At 39.9% G+C, this 22705-nt stretch overlaps 2 protein-coding genes across 5 annotated transcripts in view; one reads left to right on the plus strand and one right to left on the minus strand.

Annotated features, from left to right (window-relative positions):
• On the plus strand, positions 1-3653 carry GEMIN6 (gem nuclear organelle associated protein 6; the record flags this gene model as incomplete). The annotated part of the gene is made up of 2 exons (XM_084235108.1): positions 1-125; positions 3278-3653. 2 exons carry the CDS (start codon positions 1-3, stop codon positions 3651-3653), a joined length of 501 nt encoding a protein of 166 aa, XP_084091234.1.
• An 8582-nt stretch (positions 3654-12235) lies between these two features.
• DHX57 (DExH-box helicase 57) overlaps positions 12236-22705 on the minus strand; it is a gene marked incomplete at both ends in the record, with an annotated part of 38149 nt that continues 27679 nt past the window's right edge. For all 4 annotated transcript variants that reach the window (XM_084235032.1, XM_084235031.1, XM_084235030.1 and 1 more), the window contains 5 exons: positions 12236-12379; positions 14642-14842; positions 18397-18531; positions 20339-20413; positions 21668-21802. In XM_084235032.1, coding sequence (XP_084091158.1) covers positions 12236-12379; positions 14642-14842; positions 18397-18531; positions 20339-20413; positions 21668-21802 — 690 coding nt within the window. The remainder of the gene's footprint in view (positions 12380-14641; positions 14843-18396; positions 18532-20338; positions 20414-21667; positions 21803-22705) is intronic.

Genomic DNA, 22705 nt, shown 5'->3' on the forward strand with positions numbered 1-22705 from the left:
ATGAATGAATGGATGAAGAAGGGCCCCTTAGAATGGCAAGATTACACGTACAGAGAAGTCAGAGTGACTGCCAGCGAGAAGGAGTATACGGGATGGGTTTTAACCACAGATCCAGTCTCTGCCAAGTGAGTATGGGTTCTGCTTTCCTGCAGTCATGCCCCCCTTTCTACTATCTATATGTAATATCCAAACTAAACGAAAGGGTGATTATTTCCATATCAGAATGTAATGCCCTTTGGGGGGGAGATATATATATATATATACCCACACTCACACACATTTATAACATGTAAACCAGTGTTACCTCAAGTACATTTACTTGAGATAAACACAACACACACAACTTGAGGTAACATCGGTTTACAGCCGTGTATATAATTTAGGGGGTGTAGGTTCACACCTCTTCAGACATGTTACCACACCAAAGCGCCCATAATCCTCCACCATCACCCTTTGAATCTGAGTAGTGTTCTAACTATGGTTACCTTAATCAGACCAGTAAAGTTCATAGAAGTGGAACATTTCTTACTACACTTTTATTGGAAAATTTCAAACATGCACAAATGTGAAGAGAATAGTATAAGGAACACTGATTTTAACCCCCTCTTCCAAATATTTTAAAGCCAATTATAGACATCATATACTTTTATTCATAAATGCTTCAGTATAAACCTTATCAGGTAAGGACTCTAATAAATGCAACCATGATGCCGTTATAACATCTAGCAAAAGGAATAACTTTAATATAATTCCCTGTCTGAATTCCGATTTTCCTGATTGCCTCAAGTGTATCTTTTTACATTGGGTTATCAGTTTGATTGATGTATCTCTTAAGTATCTTCATCTGTAACTCTGCACTTTCTCCCTCTTCAGTTTTCCATGTCATTTATTTGTTGACGAGACAGGGGCATGAGTTATAGAATTGAACACATTTTGAATTTCGCTCATTGCATTTTCATGGTCTAGTTTAACAAGTTCTTTTTTTCTCTTTATAGCCTATAAATCAGTCATATTTAGAGGTTTGATTAGGATCAGATTCCTCTTTTGTCAGGCTATTTTAAAGGATTGATAGAAACATACACTTTCTATTTTGGAATGATTTTAGATTACAAGAAAATTGCAAAGAAAGTACAGGGTAGCTGTGTACCCAGATTTCCCAATGATGATATCTTATATAACCATGGTACATTCGTCAAAACTAAAATCAACATTAACTAAGCTATAACTATTTGGATGTTACCAGTTTTTCCACTAATGGCCATTTTTTGGTTCCAGGATTCAATCTTAGAATCCCATATTACGTTTAATCATTGTCTCCTTAGTGTTTTCAAATCTGACAATTTTTCAGTCTTTGCTTGTTTTTCATGATCTTTACACTTTTGAAGAATACTGGTAAAGTGTTTTGTAGATGTCTTTCAATTTGAATTTGAGTGATGTTTTCTCATCATATCACATCATATCATAAACATTTTATTTAGGATTGTCACATTTGTTATGAGTGAGATTACTTTGTACTTTTTTTTTAAGGTTTTAAAAAATTTTTATTTACTTATGTATACAAGAACTGTGGTATAGGCCAGAAGTGGGGGGTTTGTGAGAGAGGATTCACCAGAGACAGAGTAGGGAGTAGAACAAGCTGAAATACACTGCTGAGGGGAGCAGCGGGCGAAACAGGAGAGGTCTGCTGAGCCATGTGGGTTAGCTCCCTGGTTGGAGATTGAACTCACGCTGCAGTGGCTGGTGATAGCTTGATAGCTCTGAGACTTCAATCCCTGTGCCACCAGGGAGGCCCTGCTTTATACTTTTATTTTTTAATCCTGTTCTTCTGTGCTTTGGGTATCAAGCCTATGTTGGCCTAGTTACACAAGGCATAATCCCCTTTGTGTAGTCTCTAGAAGAATTTAGTTACAAATGTTTGATCCTTGAAAATTTTACAGAACTTGCCAGTAAAATTGTCTAGTCCTTTCCCCCTTCCTCTTCTTGGGAATGTTTTAAACTAGTTACTCAGTTCTTATTAAAGATTGTAAGACTATTTACATTCTCTTTTTTTGAATCAGTAGAAATTTATGTTTCCTGGGAAGTTTTGTGTTAAGTTTCAAAATTATGGGTATCGGGCTCCTGGTGGCTCAATGAGTTAAGTCTCAGCACAATGAAGCTCTCTGCAGCCACTGTAGCACAAGTTTGACCCCGGGCCAGGGATCTGACCCACATGGTGCAGCAGACCTCTCCTGTCTCACCCTTTGCTTCCCTCAACAGTGTATCTCCATAGATCCTCCTTTTTGCTCCCCACTCTGTCTCTGGTGAATCCTCTCACCCCGCCGCTCCTGGGCCTACACCCCAGTTCTTGCATGCATGCATGCATAAATTTAAAAATCTTTTAAAAAAATTAATGGGCATAGGGCCTCCCCGGTGGCACAGCGGTTGAGCGTTGGGTTGCGAAGCTGCCTGCAGCCTCTGCAGCGCCGGTTCGATCCCCGACTGCTCCCCGGCCACCGGAGGAGGGTCCCGCATGGTGCGCAGACCTCTCCTGCCGCCCGCTGCTCCCCTCAGCAGTGTACTTCGGTCCTTCTGCCTGCTCTGCTCCCCGCTCTGGCTCTGGTGAATTCTCTCACCCTCCCGCGCTTCTGACTGTACCCAGTGCTTGTATAAACAAACAAACAAATAATAAAAATAAATAAATAAAAATTTAAAAAAAAAATTAATGGGCATAAATTTGTTCTGTATATTTATGCTGTTAATCTTTGCTGCCTTAATCCTAATATTATTTGTATATGCCTTCTTTTTTAATCTTTACTAATCTTGGCTGAACTTGTAAAATATATATATATATATATATATATATATATATATATATTTTTTTTTTTTTAAATAACCAATTTGGCTTTGGTGACCTTGTTTTCTATTTCATTAATTTTGTGGGTTTTTTCCTTTGGTCTACTTTAGAGGGGGATTATTCAGTTCCTGTATTTTAACTCTGAAAGTTAAATCCAAACTCTGTCTTCTTTTCTAACACACAGTTAAGGCATTCAATTGCATCTCACAATATTTAACTTTAGGTTGAAGAAAAGTTTCAAATGCTTAGAACTTTCAGTGAATACTTGTTGAACAAATTAAAACAATTGGTGGCAAGGTGATTAATTGTAAACAAGGAAGCATATTCCCTATTATTCTAGCGCCCTTTTGGGGTAGACTGCCTTATTCCAAATTCTCCTATAGTTTTATGGACCTTTAGGTTCTTCTTTTGCAAATCTACTCTGAACTTACTTTTCCTCCAAAGTATTGTCCTCGTGAACTTCCTTGAAGATGGCAGCATGTCCGTGACCGGAATTATGGGACATGCTGTGCAGTTTGTTGAAATTGTGAATGAAGGAGACGATGGAGTAAGAGTGAAATTGATGCATTTGTTTATGTCTGGAGACTGCAAAGCATACAACCCTGAGGATCTGGAAAAGAAAAAGAACAGCTTAAAGAAATGGCTCGAGAAGAACCACATTCCTATCACTGAACAGGGTGATTTGCAAAGGACTCTCTGTGTGGCTGGGGTCCTGACCATAGACCCCCCATATGGTCCAGAAAATTGCAGCAGTTCTAATGAGATTATTTTGTCCCGTGTTCAGGATCTTATTCGAGGACATCTTGCAGCTTCCCAGTGAGAGACTGAGAACTATAGATGTGTTGATTGAAAAGACATCTTTTTTTCCAATACAATGTATTGAATGTTAAGTCCATTTTATTATAGGACTTTAAAGGCACATATGTATGTTTTGGGAAAATGAAAAATATGGGTTATGAATGTTACTAAGTGAGCTGGGTGAAGAATGGTCTCAGACAAAACAAAATTAGTACAGGGACATCAGAATTATAAGTGTCTTCTTTTGATGGGGCATATACCTCCATTTTTATTAGACAAGGAGTGTATTTAGAAAATATGCAATGTTAGATTCAATATAAAATGACAATCTCTTGCATCCACTGTGTCGGTTTTAAAATGCTTATTTATTGGTGTAATGGTGAAATAGTTTTTTGAATCAGAATATATTCTTGGCAAGTTGAAATTTGAAAATTTTGCCTGTTGGTAAAATCTTGAGACATCTTTATAACTTTCAAGACCTTGAAAGTGAGCACTGGCAAATCTGAGGAAAAAGATGGCACAGGTACTCTCCTGTTAAACTCAACCCAGTTCCTTTGCCTAGTGGACTTCTAGTAGTGCCACTGCCTGTGGAAGCCATTCCCCAGGTTGGGCTTCACTGAGTGAAGTCAGGAAATCCACTTCGCTGCAGCTGGTCCTCTCTAAGCCAGTCAGGGGACAGGACTCTATATGGAGGGTTCTGAACTAAAAAGCACTAACACGCTTGATGGTCTTTTCGGGGGCATGTCGAGTGGCATCAGATTAGAATCCTGAGCCCCTCACTAGGACAGGGGTCTATAAACTTCTGGTCCCTGGAACAAATAGAGCTGCTGCTGCCACTTGCTAAAACTTTATTGGAACGTACCCTACCTACTGATTTATGTATTGTTCATGGCTGCTTTCATGCTGTAATGGCGGAGCTGAGTATTGTGACAGAAACGATTCAATTTAATTTACAGGAAAATATGTCCCTTTACAGAAAAAGTGTGCCCTGGGACATACATGAACTAGCTTGGTCTGCCAGGAGTGAGGGCAGACTTCTGGACAGGCCCCACCCACTTCTCCCTGTCTTTGCACAAGAGATGAGCTTTCTTTCCATTCTCTCATGTATGTCCCTTGGAACTTATATGAAAAGAGAATTAGTACTTTTGCAAAGATAATACTTTTAAATATTCAGGCTTTAGGGAGTCAGTGATGCGGTTTGGTAACAGCTAAATTATTTTCCTGCATTGTCTAGTAACAGGATGTAGCTCAATGCTTCTATTTTAAGAAACACTGGAGTCAGAGACTGTAAGACATTACTGAGTTGGGACCCAGGAATTTTCATTTCTAACACATTTGCAGATAAGGTGATGCTACAATTCCCAGGCCACGCTTGCAAAAGCAGTGTAGAAACTGGAGGAGCAAAAAGGCTCTTTCTTCACAGCTTTGAAGTTCCATAATCCTAAAAATAAAATTTAGCACATGGTCTTGTTCTGGTGACTCTCCAAATGTTGGACTATCTTCAGAAAGCAAATGAGAGAAGGGGAATAAGAAATTAAATTTAGCATGGAAATAATTCTGACAAAATGAAGGCGGTCTTGAGAAGAGAGAAGCCATGTGGGAAACTTGGCTTGGGTTTTAGCCCAGGGACAGGTGCATTGGTGTTGGCAGAATTATTTGCTGTCAGACTAATGAGCTGAGGAAGGAGACTGTTTCTTGGTAACTGAATCCCTCTGATTGTTTAATTTGCCTGCAAACAAAACCTGAGTGCTGGAGAGGGCAAATGATCTAATTTTGCCATAGAAACCTGCCTGCTTAGGGAGTACCCCCTCCCCGTGCCCCCCTAACTCTTCAGTAAAGATTCTCCCCAGGAGTTTGAACTCACCTGTTTGAGATCCCTCTGGTTCCAGATTCCCGAGAGCGATTTGTCCCCATAGCTGGCTCTGCCCCATACAAGCTGGAGTGGTATCCAGGGCAGTCTTTGAACATGGTTGGTATCAAGAATAAGTTTCAAAATAAAAAGCTGGTTATGACTTTCATTGACTTTTTTGGTTTCCTCGGAACAGTTTCCAATCTTTGCACTGATTTCTTGCTATCCCAATGTTCATTTGATTTCCTGAATCTCTACTTTCTCCTAAAAATGTTATGGCTGAAATGGATTTTTTAATGCATTAAAAAAATTACTAATGAACAATTACAATCCTTTAATAATTGTTTTATCTGATAAGAAGCAATGGAAAGTTTATGCCTTTTGAAGTAGTTTCTAGAATGTCAGGTAGTTGTCAGGGTTACAAAATTTTGAGAGAAATCAGAGCAATGAAAGGCTAATTACAACATATACACTTTAAAAAATTTTATTTTTTATTGCGGTAACGGTATACAACACTGTATGATTCAGAGTATAGGATCACACTTCTTGAGATGTATGTTACCACATCACAGCCACCACCAGGGCACCAAGCCACCATAGATCAATGCGTCTCCTCCACCTCCCATCCTCATCTGGAAGCCTCAATTTTACAGCCATATTTCTAGGGTTTATTTTGGTTTGATTTTGTCTGTCTTCTCTATATTCCTCACAAATCATTTGATATTTGTTTTTCTTCTCATTTAGTTTGCTTAGCATAATCCCTTCCCTCCAGCTCTAATCATTTCAGTAAGTATTTAGTTTTATTGCCAAATAGAATTCTTTTTTTTAAAAGATTTATTATTTATGCATAGAGGAACTGGGGTGCAGGCCAGAGGTGCAGGAGGGTGAGAGGATTCACCAGAGACAGAGTGGGGAACAGAACAGCAGATCTACTGAAATACACTGTTAAGGGCAGCAGCAGGCAAGACAGGAGAGATCTGCTGTGCCCTGTGGGTTAGCTCCCTGGCCCGGGATCAAACGCAGGCCATTGTGGTGGGCCTTTAAGGTGGTAGTGCTGACACTTAACCAGTAGGCCACCAGGGAGGCCCCAGAATTGTCTTCTTAAAAAAACCCAAACTATTGAGGTATAATTGACTTATAAAAAGGTATACATATTTAATGTTTACAACTTGATGAGTTTGCGGATAAGTGTACATGTGTGAAACAATCATCACAATCTATGCTATAAACATCCATCACCTAAATTTTCTTCTGCCCTCTGATATACAATTTATTTTATTATTCAAACAATATTAAAGGATTTTCTTACATTAAAAAATTATTCCTGTACCTGTACATGCCTTTTACTATTGCATATTAAGTTTTCACATAATTGTAATTAATGCGTCTAGTTTATTTCTATAGTTTTCATAATTTGATCTAAACAATACATATCCTGATGAATAGCAACTTACTAAAACATTTTCCTAAATTTTGACATTTTTGCTTTATAGATTTATGTTGCAAAAAATATCTTCATGAATACATCTATATTGCTGGGTTGTATAATAAATTTATGTTTGACTTTTTAAGAAACCAAACTATTTTCCTGTGCTACACTATTTCACTGTCTCAACAATGTATGAAAGTTCCAATTTCTCCACATCCTCACCAGCACTTGTGGTGTGACTTTGGTAGTAGCCATTTTAGTGGCTAGGAAGGAAGTAGTGTCTCATTGTGGTTTTATTTTGTACTCTTTAATGACTAGTGATACTGAGTCCTTAATGACTTAACCAATCATTAATAGTCATTAATGACTCACTAGTCCTTAATGATTAGTGATGCTATTCATGTGCTTGTTAAATCATTTGTCTATCTTCTTTGGTGAAGTATTCATATATTTTGCCCAAGTTGTATGCTTACTGGGATTATGAGAGTTCTATATTCTAGATATAAGTGCTTTATCAGATATATGATTTGCAAATATTTTCTCCCAGTGATCTGTCTTATATTTTCTTACTGACTGATATTTTTGAACTGCAAAAGTTTAATAAAGTAAGTACAATTTATAAATATGAGGCTCAAAAGTAGCCATGTAGCACAAATTAGTTATAAACGGGACAACAGGCCTCCTTGTTAACTAATTAGATCGCATGGTTCAATTAATCAAGCTTTAGTCATCCTTACTATACAAAAGAATGGTATAAAGATTACAGGCTAGAAATAATTGGGACAGCTGGGGTTTTAAGGGGGAAGTACACAGGTGAATTTCAGAGACAGAAGGGTGGCATTAACAAAAATGTCTAATTAGAAATTGTGCTGGGTCTATAATCAGTGGATCAGTTTCTCATCACATAGGATAGTCCCTTAGTGCCCACTGTATAGCATGGATCTGATTTACACAGACTGCTGTCTTTAAAGAGCATAACAAGGCTTCCCTGGTGGCGCAAGGGGTTAAGTCACAGCGCTATCAAGCTATCGCCAGCCACTGCAGCATGAGGTCAATCCCCAGCCAGGGAGCTGACCCACATGGTGCAGCAGACCTCTCCTGTCTCGCCTGCTGCTCCCTCAGCAGTGTATTTCAGTAACTCTGCCTGTTCTGCTCCCCACTCTGTCTCTGGTGAATCCTCTCACCCTCCTGCACCTCTGGCCTATACCCCAGCTCTTGTATGCATAAAATAAATAAAATAAATCTTTAAAAAAAAATAAAGAGCATGACAGATCTTTGACATTGTTTCTAGTAATCTTAGTAATAATCAAATCCTAAAACAGTTTCAACATTAGGGGAAGTTTTACTGAGCCTAGAGACTATAGTTCCTAATGAGGCTTCATGTTAAATGTCTTACAGTTACATATCTGTAGAGCTATTTACTCTCATCCCTCTTTTTTTTAAAAAAGATTTATTTATTTATGCACACAAGAACTGGGGTGTAGGCCAGAGGGGTGGGGGTGTGGTAAGATGATTCACCAGAGACAGAGTAGGGAGCAGAACAGGTGGACTGAGTGAAATACACTACTGAGGGGAGCAGAGGGAGAGACAGGAGAGGTTTGCTGCGCCATGTGGGTTATCTCCCTGGGTGGGGCTCTAACTTATGTTGTAGTGGCTGTGATAGCTTGATAGCACTGGCTTTACCTGTGCCACCAGGGAGGCCCTCTCATCCCTCTTTTTTTTTTAAACCCTAATTAAACTCTTTAGTATATTGACCAAAGTCTATGAGGTTGAACTCTGTTTTCATAACAGAAAGATAAGGAAAGTGTGTGTGCCTCTCTGTGTGTGATGTATTTTAAACATCTTATTATTTAAAAGAGTGAGAACTTGAGATTTCAGTAGAAAGTATTAGTGGTCTTCGTTATCACATGCAAGTGATATCTTCAAAAAGCATTGTTTAACCTTACTTTCACATTTTCAAAATGAGTCATTTTTTAAAAACAATTTTAAACATTTTTGAAAAATGTTTTTAAAGTAAAGGTATCCATACCCATCTGTGCCTGGTCTTCCCCATTTGTATATATAATTTTGTTATCATAAACTCTTATTCACACAGTGTTTATATTACAGTTCCTTTGGCACAGATGTCACTTTTATTAGTCCAAATATATATTTTCTAAGTCAACTATGGGCATAATCTGTAAGTAGTAGCTAGACTTTATGAGGAGGCACATCTCATTTTCTTTCCTTTTTTAAGATTTATTTTTTATTTATACAATGGCTGGGGTGTAGGCCAGAAGTGCAGGAGGACGAGAGGATTCACCAGAGACAGAGTGGGGAGCAAAACAGGCAGATGGACCGAAAGCACTGCTGAGGGGAGCAGTGGGTGCGACAGGAGAGGTCTGCCACGCCATGTGGTATTCTCCCTGGCTGGCTGGGAATCGAACCCATGCTGCAGAGGCTGTGGACAGCTTCACAGCGCTGTGCTCAACCTGCTGTGCCACCAGGTAGGCCCCATCTCATTTTCTTTACACAGTTTTCACTACCTTGGCACTAGGGATGATGGACTGTGCATTGTAGGATACTTTGGAGCACCCCTGGCTTCTAACCACTAGATGCCAGGAGTACACATTCCTTGCATAGTCATACATTTATGAGGCTATAAGACTTGGGAGAAGCCTGTTCTTCTAAAACAGTCTGAAACATGCTGTGGCGAAATATACTGTTTCTATGCTTTTCCCTGAGGTGCTCTGCCCTGGGAGTACTCAAATAAGGACAGACACAGTTTCATCACCCAGGTCTAACTTCTGAAAACAAAGGCTCACTTTGTAGTTATTAACTGGCTAAATATTTTAAGGGAGCTTTCCTCTTCAATTTGAGAGAATAGAAGCCCTAGGAATTATGCTTAATTTCAGTGTGATTTAGGAGGAAAGAGCCAGCCTCTGTTTAGACTTATGCAAGCATAATAATTGCAGCACGAGCATATTCTACTGTCCTCAGGGGTCCATTATTTATGTGGCAACTGAGTGACACTCACAAGTTACCCTCAAAGTGTGAAGCCTGAGCTCACCTGCTCTTAGCCCCACTGAGACCACCACAGTGAGCGCAGGACCAGCGGGGGTGCTGCCAGCCTGGGGCCACATCTGAACATCATCTGAAAATCATGCGAATGCTTTATTTTAAAGGTATTTTCACAAGATCTTATTTTATCATTACCTCTTAGGGACATATTCAGACCATGGCCCAGAAAGGATAAAGAACACTTACCATGTACCTCCAGTTCCAGAGGCTGTGTGCTTCAACATGTGATTAAAATGCTCAGATAACAGAATGCGAGATAAAGACCAAAGTTCATTACCTCTCAGGGAGCTTCAGCTGAAATATTCAGATCTGGAACTCAAGGAAGAAGAAGACAAAGCCAGTGCTTTGTCAACCTATGGCCATCTCTATGGAAATGTCTAGATGTTTTCATTTTCTAATTACTTCCCACTTAAAACAGAGTAACAAAACAGTAGTGAAAACTAATTTTATAGCAAGTAGTTTATTAATATTGTTTTCTAGCTAGATGCCAGTAAAAGTGAAATATTTAAGAAACCATTTACAGAATTCACCACAAAATGAACATTAAATACTGATGATCTTGTTGGGGCTTAGAAATTTAGTTTCATCTTGAAATATTATATTGCATTCTGATCTTTAATTGCAAAGGGATAAACCCTACTTCATAATTCTAATGATGACTCTAAGAAGTTATTTGTGTGAGGATTTTCTTACTAAGTGCCTTCAGTCAAGTTTTCCCAGCCTTTTTTCACATGCAGCCACGTCTGTAAGATGATAGGATTTGCGCATTTGTATTTGCCCCACAATGGCTTGCCTGAGGGAGCAATTTCTCAGCATTTTGAATGAAAAGTCGTGTTGTTAATACTTCCCAGCACATGCTCTGCGCAAGCTCACATGCAAAACCACAGGTCCCCTCGGACAGATGGCCGGAGCCGGAGCAGCACAAGCTCCTCCTTAGCACTGAGAATCAAAACCGCTTTTAAAAGGGCTAGGGCAGTTTTCTCCATTTCATCACAAGGTTCCAGCCTAATCAGTCCTATAGCATCAGCTTGGTTTCAATGTCAAAACTCAGATATTGCGGAACTCAGATATTGCAGCTGCTATGCATATGTGAGTTTTTCATTTAAAGTGATGATATGAATTAATACCTTTTAAAAATACTGCTTAGTCTAAGGGATTCAAGTGCACTCAAGCTTAAACACACTTGATAATTTTGGTCTAGGTTTCCTGAAAACCTAACTAAAATAATACTTGAAAAGAGAACACCCTTTATGTGGTGGCTTTATTGACTAGTCTGAATTCTACCTATAGTATGAAACCTAGGGTGACTCTGAGGGCTAGATGAACACCCACTCTATGGGAGTCTTCCTGGGCACACTGATAAATATTCAGGGGAATGTAAGTGTATTCATATTTTTTTATTGCCCCATAATCTAAGTAGTGGTTGGAAGTAAGCAGTCTCGTGGAAGGCTTTTTATACTTGTAAATCTGGCACTAGTATGGCCTTTTTTATCTCAACTGTGCCAACCCTGTGCTGAGAGCACCATTTGAATTCCTCTTCGGGCACTGTGAAATGTGGCCATTAGGTCTGGGTGAGATCATAAAGATTCCTAAAAGGAAAACCTAAAGAGAATGAAGGCACCCAGCAGAACATATGTTCTGCTTTTAAGAATAAGAATGTTGCCAATAAAACTGATTCATATTTTAATACCCAATAAGAGCACATTAAATTTGGTTATTTAGGCTGACATTTAATGAGTTAAGATAAAAATACCTCATAAATCAAGTTTACTCAGTAGTCAATAGCCTAAAATGATATTTTAATTTAGTTTTTGCTCACATGATTTGTTTCGATTCCCCCTTCTGACTCTGAGTTGAGCCTTTATGACAGAAAAAAAATTGGCATTTCCCCTCATATTCCTTTTTCATCCCAGTAAAAAGCAGAAGATAATTCATAGATTAAAACAGAGTTATATTAAACACTCACTTTTATGTTATCAGGTGAATTTCATGCCTTCCCAGATAGTTGCAGTGACAGGCAAGCTGGTTTCAGATGGTCTCATATTGACATTCCAAATTGTGCTAGGTCTGCCCCTCTTTCTAAGAAATACTTATTCTGGAAATTTCCCTAAAGGTATGTGGTGTCAGCTGACACAGCAGTGAAGACCTGACTGGCTCAGCAGGGCCAGCAGCAGCACAGAGCTGCAGTCGGAGGTAGGGGTCCTGCTGTGATCTCCCAGGTCAGCAAGAAGTGGGCGAGTGGCAGGTACTCTCCTGAGACTGCTCTTTATTGTGTGGTGACAAGTTTCACAATTGTACTGATGATCCGGGATCCCCGAGGACAGGTACACAGATCTATGCTCGGATTTTTGATCTTGTCCTGGAGAAGCTGGTCAAGTTCGCAGCGAAGTTCCTTTACTAATTCAGCCACCTAGGAAGAGAGCTGTACATTAAGCAGTGCTTGGGCCAACAAGGTATGAGAGGTGATTTAACGAAATGCTCCAATAATCACTGATTATCATAATGAGTATTCTGGTATAAATTTTAACTACATTAGACGGGGTAGAAAGACTAAACAGTTTCATTCCAATTCTTTTTTTTTTTTTTTAAGATTTATTTATACAAGCACTGGGTACAGTAAGAAGTGCGGGAGGGTGAGAGAATTCACCAGAGCCAGAGCAGGGAAGAGAACAGGCAGACCGAAGAAATACACTGCTGAGGGAAGCAGCAGGCGCGGCCAGGAGAGGTCTGTCGCACCATGTGGGACCCTCACTGGTTGCCGGGGATCGAACTGGCGCTGCAGCTTCGCAGCCCAGCGCTCAACCGCTGCGCCACCAGGGGGGGCCCTCATTCTAATTCTTGATGCAATTATAGGAACATTCACTCAATGTCTGCTTTATAATATAAATGGAGTCCATTAAAAAAAGGATCCTCTATCACATGTCACTTAAAGAAACGATTAAATTTGGAAGTATGGCTTTTATGCAGTGTTCTCCATATTAAAGCTTGATCAACTTTTTCTGCTCCAAGAGAAGCAGGAAAATGGAGAATGGGGAATTAGTGGTAGGTATTAAACAAACCCAAAAAATGTCTTTAGTTTGTGGATATGTTTTATGCTTTTGTGTGTGTATGGGCGAGATAACGCCCCCCCCCCTTTTTTAACAGTATTTTGCTTATGTTTACAATGCAGTGACATTGTGGATACTTCCTAACATTTGTTTTGCCCCTCTCCCATGGTTTAGCCACTGCGCAGTGTGGACCCTGATCTAAATCAAGTTCACGCCATGCGCCTTGCCAGACAGAATGCTCAGGTAACCCGGACATTCCATGGCTATAGGAAATGGGTGAGGAAGGGAGATTTAGTGGAGCTTTTAGGAAATTAGGTTTCTTTCTGCCATCTGCACATGATGTTGCACTACTAAGGTCAGGCCAGGAGTCCCCCTGCTACCACAAGGTCAGCCAGGCTTTTGTCACTAAGCTGTTGAATCAGAGCAACCTGCTTGGCACTCTCGACCTTATGCAATAGCAGTCCTAGGAAGTCACCAGTTTAATGACCACATAGTATGTGGTCGGTCCAAACGGAGATGTCAAGTGAGTATAAAACACACACCTAATTTTGATGACTAGTGTGAAAAAAACAAAATTTTTTTCATCAATACATGTTGAAATAAAAATATTTTGGACACGTTAGGTTAAAAAAAACATTAATTTCACCATTTCCCCCCATTGCTTTCCTTTAATTTTGATGTGGCTACCAGAAAAATTAAAATCACACGACTCACATCTTTGTATGACTGTACTGCTCTCGACTTTACAGTTAAATATGACAATAAATTCCATATAATGTTTGAGTTGGTATTTCTTCTTGTGACATAAGATTTCAAACAGATGCAAATGTGAAAGTGAATTTTTATTTCCTACCAACATATACTCCCCCTAAATGTTTTCTCCAGAGACTCCATACAGTGAATAATTGAGTCCTGACAATAAAAGGAAAATTAGACCCATTATGTTTTTTTTTTAAAGATTTTTTTTTTTATAGAGGCATGTTTTATTTATTTATTTGTTTGTTTGTTTGTTTTTGTTTATACATGCACTGGGTACAGTCAGAAGCGCGGGAGGGTAAGAGAATTCACCAGAGCCAGAGCAGGGAGCAGAGCAGGCAGAAGGACCGAAGTACACTGCTGAGGGGAGCAGCGGGCCGCAGAAGAGGTCTGCGCGCCATGTGGGACCCTCCTCCGGTGACCGGGGAGCAGCCGGGTATTGAACCGGCGCTGCAGAGGCTGCGGACAGCCTCGCAACCCAGCACTCAACCGCTGCGCCACTGGGGAGGCCCCCATTATGTTTTTTATTATGTTTTTAATGGTAGTGGTGGAATCACGGTGCTTTTCATTTATTTTTGTTCACCTGTACTTTCTGATTTTTCTTTGGTTAACATAAACTAATTTTTGTGACAATTAGTAAGGTCACATGTCACTCAGTGTCTGTCCTGAACCTTTCACACCCACCCATCTTGGGCTTCCCAGAACTCTTAGGTCCCACCTCCAGGCTCACTCCAGCCTCCTTTTCTCTTGAGTCCCACTGCAGACCCACTGTTCACTCTCAATTAGCTCTGTGATCCTAGGCTCCTAAAGGAATGTCAAAACCCCTCATGGCCTCTGTCTTAGAGCACAGACTTAGGATCCCAACCTACCTGATGGGAAGCGGCGGCAAAACGGATCCAACCATCATCCAAAGATACAACAAACTCTCCCCTTTGAAGCTGCACATTCACTTGGCCTCCACCAAACAAGACCAGTGGGTAAACAGACACCATGCTGCAGTCTCGGATGAACACCCGACTAGTTTTGATCTTCTCGTGGTACACTAGGTAGGGGCTGTCATAGTGTCTGACCTGGAATGTAAAAGGATGACAGTGTGATGTCACTGGCAAAGAAACTGAAGCTCACTTGCCCCAGGGACTTAAATACCCCCTGTCCAATGACTCCCCAAATCATTTCCAGCCTGTACCTTTCCCCTGAGCTCCAGGCCTGTATGTGCAACTGCCTGCTTGATGTCTCCACTGAGACCTAAGCACCTCAAACTTCTGTATCGAAGAGAAATTCTTTATTTTCCTCATCCTACTATGTTTACCATCTCAGGAAATGATTCTCCCATTCACCCAGCTGCTCAAGCACCACATTTAGGAGCCGTCCTTGATTGCTCTTTTTCTCTCACTCCATCTATATCATCACTAAATCCTGTCAGCTCTATTTTTAAAACATGAAATGAGGTGACAAATTCTCACCACTTCTACAGCTACCACCTTAGTACAAATCACCATCATCTCACATAGATCACGACAATGGCTTTCTAAGTGCTTATCCTGCTTCTGTTTTGACATCTTGATGGGCTCTTTTCTACAGAGCAGTCACTATGACCTCTTAAAGACATAAACCCAGTGAGGGCTCAAAAACCTTCAATGATTTCCCAAGGATAAAATAAATTCCTGGGCCTCCCCTGGTGGTGCAGCGGTTGAGCGCTGGGTTGCGAAGCTGCCCGCAGCCTCTGCAGCGCCGGTTCGATCCCCGGCTGCTCCCCGGCCCCCGGAGGAGGGTCCCACAGGGCGCGCAGACCTCTCCTGCCGCCTGCTGCTCCCCTCAGCAGTGTCCTTCAGTCCTTCTGCCTGCTCTGCTCCCCGCTCTGGCTCTGGTGAATTCTCTCACCCTCCCGCGCTTCTGACTGTACCCAGTGCTTGTATAAATAAATGTTTAAAAAAAAAAATAAATAAATAAAATAAAATAAATAAACTTATGATGTAGCTTTAAAAAAAAAATAAATAAATTCCTTACCATGGCCTGCTGAGTCCTACACAGTTTGACCCCTGGCTGCTTGTCCCAACTCCCGTCCCTAATCACCCCCTCCACATACACTGCCACCTCCTTGCATTTTCTGGAATATGTGAAATAGTCTATCTTACAGTCTTTGTACTTATTTTCTCTGCTGGAATGTTCTTTCCTCAGATATTTACAAGCCTCACCCTTTACTTCATGTAGGATCTCACTACATGAACTTCCCCACCAGAACATTAACTCCCTGAGGGCAGAGACCTCGTATATCTATTGGCTGTCCCCCAGGACCTACAACAGTGCCAGGCACAGAAGAGGTGTGAATAGATACTAAACGGATGCATGGGACGGGATTCACTGTCTACAAGTCAGATTCAGAAAAGACTCAGACTCAGGACTCTGATTCATAAATATACACGAAGCTGGGACAACAGATGACCTCTGTCCTTAAACTCCTCTGATCTTCGGGAGAACCTTTTCTCACTTGGCTGACACTTGGCTCAATTCTCTTCTTCCAGTCTTTTTTTCTCTTTTACTCCTTTATTTCTCCTAAAAAGGTTACTGAACATCACCTTTCATCTAGGCACAATCTGGACATTAAGAATGTAAAAATGAATAAAATTCAACTCCTATCTTAAGGGATTTCACAATTGCATGAAAGAGACACGCCATAAACCATAAATAATATGATAAGAGCGTGATGCACAAATGTACACTCTATGATGATGGAACAGTGGAAGGAACGAGCAACTTAGAGGGAGAGTACACTAAGGAAGTGATTTTCTTTTTAAAAAGATCTATTTATTTATTTATGCATATAAGAACTAGGGTATAGGCCAGATGTGCGGGGGTTGAGAGGACTCACCAGAGACAGAGTGGGGAGCAGAACAGGCAGATTGACTGAAATACACTGCTAAGGGGGAGCAGTGGGCGAGACAGGAGAGGTCTGCTGCACCATATGTGAGTTAGCTCCCTGGCAAAGTATCAAACTCGTGCTGGAGTGGCTGCCGGCAGCTTGATAGCACTTGATAGCTCTGAGCGCTATCAGGGAGGCTCCACCAGGGAGGCTCAAGGAAGTGATATTTCATGGAAGTTTGAAAGATAAGTAGGAGCTTGCTGAGAAATACGAATGTAATTCCAGACACTGAGAACAGGGAATATTGTTGGCAGTCTGGACTTACAGGAGCATATAGAATGCCAGAAGGGCATGGTATAAGAAAGGCTCAGACATGAAGGGTCATATGAGAGTTGGCTGTGGACTCCATATATGGAGAATTTTAAGCAAGGGAATGACATGATCAAATATATCTTTGGTAAAAATAGTACTGGCAGCAGCAGTATAAAAGTTTGTAGAGAGAAAACACCAGAAGTGAGGTTATTATGACACTCCAGGCAAGTGGTACACATTTGGGGTTTGAATTGGAAGGAAGTGGCAATGGAGATAAGAGGAGCAGGTGAATATGAGATGTCAAAAAGGTGGAAATGCTAGTAACCAATTAGAATGGAGTAAGGAGAAAAGAAGCAGGGTCTATGTGACTCTTGGTTTTGATCTGGATCATATCATTCACCAATACAGGGATCACAGAAAGAGAGTGAATTGGGAGATTTTGCATCTGAGGGACTGGAAGGCAGAAGAAATCAGAAAATCTCCCAGGACTAGAAGGAGAGACTTGGGGTCTTGTGTCAGCATGCAGGTGGCAGTTAGAGCTTCACTATTGTCTTCTGGTAGTTTAGGAAGAATATGCCCATGATAGAGAGAAGATAAGGACTAAGGATAGAACCATTATCTCAGAACAAAGGAAGGGAAGCTATTAGACTGTGGGAAATGTTTCAGAGGCCAAAAAAATTAAAAATAGGGCCTCCCTGGTGGCGCAGGGGTTAAGTGTCAGTGCTATCAAGCTATCGCCAGCCACTGCGACATGAGTTCGATCCCCAGCCAAGGAACTAACCCACATGGTGCAGCAGACCTCTCCTGTCTTTACCTGCTGCTCCCCTCAGCAGTGTATTTCAGAGAATTTACCTGTTATACTCCCCGATCTGTCTCTGGTGAATCTTCTCACCCCCCCGTACCTCTGGCGTAGACCCCAATTTTTGTATGCATAAATAAATAAAAATAAATTAAAAAAAAAAACAAAGATAATGTCAAGAGGAAGGAAAATCAGTAAATACTATGTAAGAGCCAAGTGTGATGGATTTGACAACTAGGAGGTTACTTGTAATTTCTGATGAATTTAAGTGGAGGTTGGGGGCAGTAGCCTCACAGCAGCAGGCTGAAGCTGAGGAAGTTGGATCAGCAAGTAGAGGTCATTCATTCCCTTTTAAGCATAGAGTCAATGATGTAATTACATCATGGTTTCTTAAATCACCATTGCAAAGAAATAATTTTATACTCAAAACAGGCTTGAGCATTTTTTCATACCCAGAATTTTCTTGAAATGGAAATAACCTTTCCAGAAATACTCCAATTTCTAGTCTATTTATGTTGATTCAACATTCTCAAAGTCAGCAGCGCTGCTGTAGATAGCAAGTGATAGAACAAAGTTTAGCTAAATTTAAGGGCCTTTGTTTCTCAACTGGGGACTTGCCACATGTAAATCGAAGTACATCCTGCTATTCTGACCTGATAGTTCACCGATGAAGGGTGAATGTGCACGTATCCATCGTTCTTGGTGACAAACTTCAATTCATCTGATTTTGGCTGCATTCTGACAGCTCCAGTACTGGTTTTCTGAAATTTCCCTTCTGGGCTTTTCACCTAAACAACAGGTATTTGCAAAAACAGATGTATAACATGTATATTTCCATTGTAGGACGTATACCTTGGTACAAAGCGTGCATTGGCTGTATGTCATTGCTGTTTCTTCCCTCCCTGTTTCTTTTTGAAAATAAGAACACTTTTTTTTTTTTTTTTAAATCACTAAACAGTGTGGATATAGGAACAGCTCTGGGTGGCTATACTGCATAGCAGCCACAAAGGAGAGAAACTCTGCTGATCTTTCAGGTCTCTACTGATTAACAGGTACTGCGATCCAGCTGGCAACACTCGACCAGAACTTTGCTATCAATCCCAATCCCAAGTGAATAACTTCCAATAATAAATGTCTTTCAAAACACAGCTGAATAAAAATTTATAAATGGACAGATCATTTGGGAAAAAAAAAGAGAAGCTGTGCACACACTTATGTATGGATTATATATGTAATGCAAAAACAGCACGTTTACTATGGACAATAACATATTAGAAAAAAATAAAATAAAGATCTCCTATAACCCATGATTAAAAATAACTAGCATTGGTATTTGATAAGCATCAGTTTAGTTTTCTCTGCTAGATTTACATATTGAAATAGAGAAAACCAGAAACACATAATATAAACCCAAATACATGTTTGAAATATCTTTTCTATAACCTACTTTTGAAACAATATATAGAGAATGTTTCCACATTAGACAGTTTCCTAAGACAATTCTCAATGGCCATATAGTACTTTGTTGTAAGGATTTATAATAATTTTACCAATAAATTCCCTATTATTGGAATTTTAGATTGCATGCAATTTTAACAGTGCTTGAATGAAAATTCTGCTAGTTCTGACTTTATAACACATAAACAATTATTTCATAGTAAGAAATTCTTAGAAATGAAAATGTTATCTAGGCAGAGTGTATCCATATATCCACCATGAGTGAGAATGTTCATTTCTGGGATTTTATGATAGTACCAGTATTATAAGTATTGTCATATCATAATCACTCCAAGTCCATGGTTTACCTTAGGGTTTAACTCTTTGTGTTGTACATTCTATGGGAATGGGCACAATTATGATATATATCCATGATGGTATCACAGAATATTTCCACTGCCCTAAAAAATCTGTGCTTTACGTTCATCCCCTCCAATCTGATTCTTTTCTTACCTTTTTCATAGTTTTACTCCAAATGATTTTTTAAAGTAAAATTTCAAATTATTTGAAAATTATGCAAGTACTAAGGTGAACATGAGTCAAAAATTAATAAGAAGATTAATTTTCAATTAATTTAACAAAAAGTTAAATGTGAAATAATTCAATACTCTGACAAATTCAAATTCTTTCTGAGTTTGATAAGAACCATATAATCAAAATTCGGATAAAAGTCCAGCAGCACATTTCAATAAGGGTTCCAGAAGTCTGGCCAAGGCAAAGCACTGATTGTTAGATTTTGTTCTTATCTAATTTTAGTCCAAAGTGGCGGGTATAAGGGAAACTAGTAGAATCAAATCTCTGTTTAATATAGAAGGTTAGTTATGCACAGGTTGGCTGACAGAGTGCATTTTAATTTCTATAATGTCATAATTTATCAGAAGGATAAAGGAGCCACCTCAATATACACAATAAATATATTCTTAAATGTCTAAACCGAACTGGGGAATTAAAGGACTGGAAATGTGTACTAAGTTTAAAAGGCTGCATGAGCATGTGCGTGTGCATCTCTTTAAGATGATTAATATGCATGTCTTAATTTATATCCCTTGGCTAAAATCAAACAAACGCAGGAAGATCCTGGCAAAAGTGTTTTGTTACCTGCACTACATTAGGATACAGAGCAGCACACAGCATCGCTGATATCAGCTTGGGATTCTCAGCATTTGAGTTTGCCTATGAGAAAAATACAGTATTAATTTTATAAGTAATGTGGTAACTTCAGTTTGGCTCTGGAATTTACCATTACATTTCACTTGATTTCTACCTTAAACAAAAATCAAAGCATCTAATTTCTATCTCCTTGCTGAAAAATTATTTCATTCTAAGTAAAAAATAAATCTACTGGACACATTCACCTAGGATCCAATCTAAGAAACCCACAATTACCCCCAAATCTCTGCAAAGCTGTTACAAAGTCAGTGTTCCAACAGCTAAAGGTTCTTATTCATGAGACGTTCCCAAATTTGAGGAAGTATCAACTGCCCTTTGAACAGCATGGCATCAGGTCCATCTTGAAGTATTCTTCCTACAGTTCTATAAAAAACCTATCATGGGCCCCCCCTGGTAGTGCAAGGGGTTGAGACACAAACTATGAAGCTATCCGCAGCCACTGCAGCACGAGTTTGATCCCCCGCCAGGGAGATATCCACATGGTGCAGCAGACCTCTCCTGCAGACCTCTCCAGCAGACTCACCTGCTGCTCCCCTCAGCAGTGTATTTTGGTCAGTCTGCCTGTTCCGTTCCCCACTCTGTCTCTGGTGAATCTCTCACCCCCCCACACCTCTGACCTGTACCCCAGTTCTTGTATGCATGAATGAATAAATCTTAAAAAAACAAAACAACTATTATTGCTTAGAATAAAGCTGTTCTAATCTGGGCCTCCCTGATGGCACAAGGGGTTAAGTCTCAGCACTATGAATCTATCAGCAGCTACTGCAGCACGAGTTTGACCCTGGCCAGGGAGCTAACCCACATGGCTCAGCAGATCTCTCCTATCTTGCCCTCAGGAGTATATTTCAGTCATTCCAACGTTCTGCTCCCCACTCTGTCTCTGGTGAATCTTCTTACCACCCCCCCACACCTCTGGCCTACACCCCAGCTCTTGTATGCATTAAAAAAAACAACAACAAAAAAAGGCTGGTCTCATTTAAGAAGGCATTAATAGAAAGTCTATTCAACCTCTTAAGGATTTATCAAGAACAATTGTGAAATTTTAAAAGCAAAACAGTAGCAACAAATAGAAAACCCTCCTATTTTTACAAGTGTCAGTTGACACCTATTTGTGGAAAGAAGGAAATCAAGAATGTCACCACCCCGCTGCTCATAGGGCTTAAGTGAAGAAGAATGCCTGTAAGTGTTTCTGAGTTGATATATTATTATTCAGGTGCTACATTAAATATAAATAAGAACTAACCACATTTTTTTTACCTCCTCTCCTGTGGCATCCAAGATCCCGTCTCCTCCTTGGGCCCTTTTCTCAATTTCCCTTGCTCTGAGTCCCTCTTTTACAAACCCGATGTCAGACAACAGTTCAGTGAATTGTCGTTTAAGGCTGGCCATTTCCTGAAAGAAGTGGAAGAGATCTTTATGCAGAGACTTTAACACATCAAAGATTAGTGTAAAGTCTTACAATAGCAATGACTTAAAAAACTCAAATAGTGATGTGGCTCATATGGGCTCATCAAAGGTGATCTTTCCCAAAGGGCAGTTTTCCCTTATGCAAACCAGTAGACAGAATGAAACAGTTACCCAGAAATATAGAAATTTCAGAAAACCCAAAGATGATTTCTTTAACTCTAGATTACATTTAAAAAACACATTCATTGGATTTTGGGTAAGTGATTTTCCTGGACATTCTTAGAACAGCCAAAGATGCAATTTACTTTTCGGAACACCAGTTCAAAACGCGGTCTAGTTTTTCCTGTTTGCATTTCTGTTCAGGTCCCCTCGGTGCCTTATCGGAGCCAAGAGTGGTTAGTGTTCTCTCTCAATGGACATAGAACTTTCTCTCTTTCTCAGCAGAACTTTCTCTCTTTCTCTTACCTTGTAGTCTCGCTGGCTCACATTTTCCCCTAGGAATAGGGACATTATTAAGTGCTTTAGATTTAAAGATCCCTTTTTGTAGCTGCGCACAAGTGTGAGAAAGAAAAGCACAACCTTCTGTCTCTTGTGGTTTCAGTTCAAATACAGGCTGTATATCAGACAATGACAATCAAAGGAACTATAAACTAAGCAATGTCACTGTCTCTTGAAACTTTAGTATTGTCTGGGATTGTCTTAAGTGTACATGGCAAAATATAACTAGCAGTTAAATGTGCCAAGTTTTATTTCATGACAAGATTTTAATTAATGTTTTAATAAGAATAATGTGACAATCTATGCTAGAGTACAGTGAAAAGAGGACTTTGTCTGATGGACCTCATAGATGACAACAAAATCTACCTATTTTAACAAAGAGTAAGTTTA

The sequence above is a fragment of the Talpa europaea genome (genome assembly GCF_964194135.1).
Source record: "Talpa europaea genome assembly, chromosome: 6".
In the NCBI taxonomy this organism is placed as follows: Eukaryota; Metazoa; Chordata; class Mammalia; order Eulipotyphla; family Talpidae; genus Talpa; species Talpa europaea.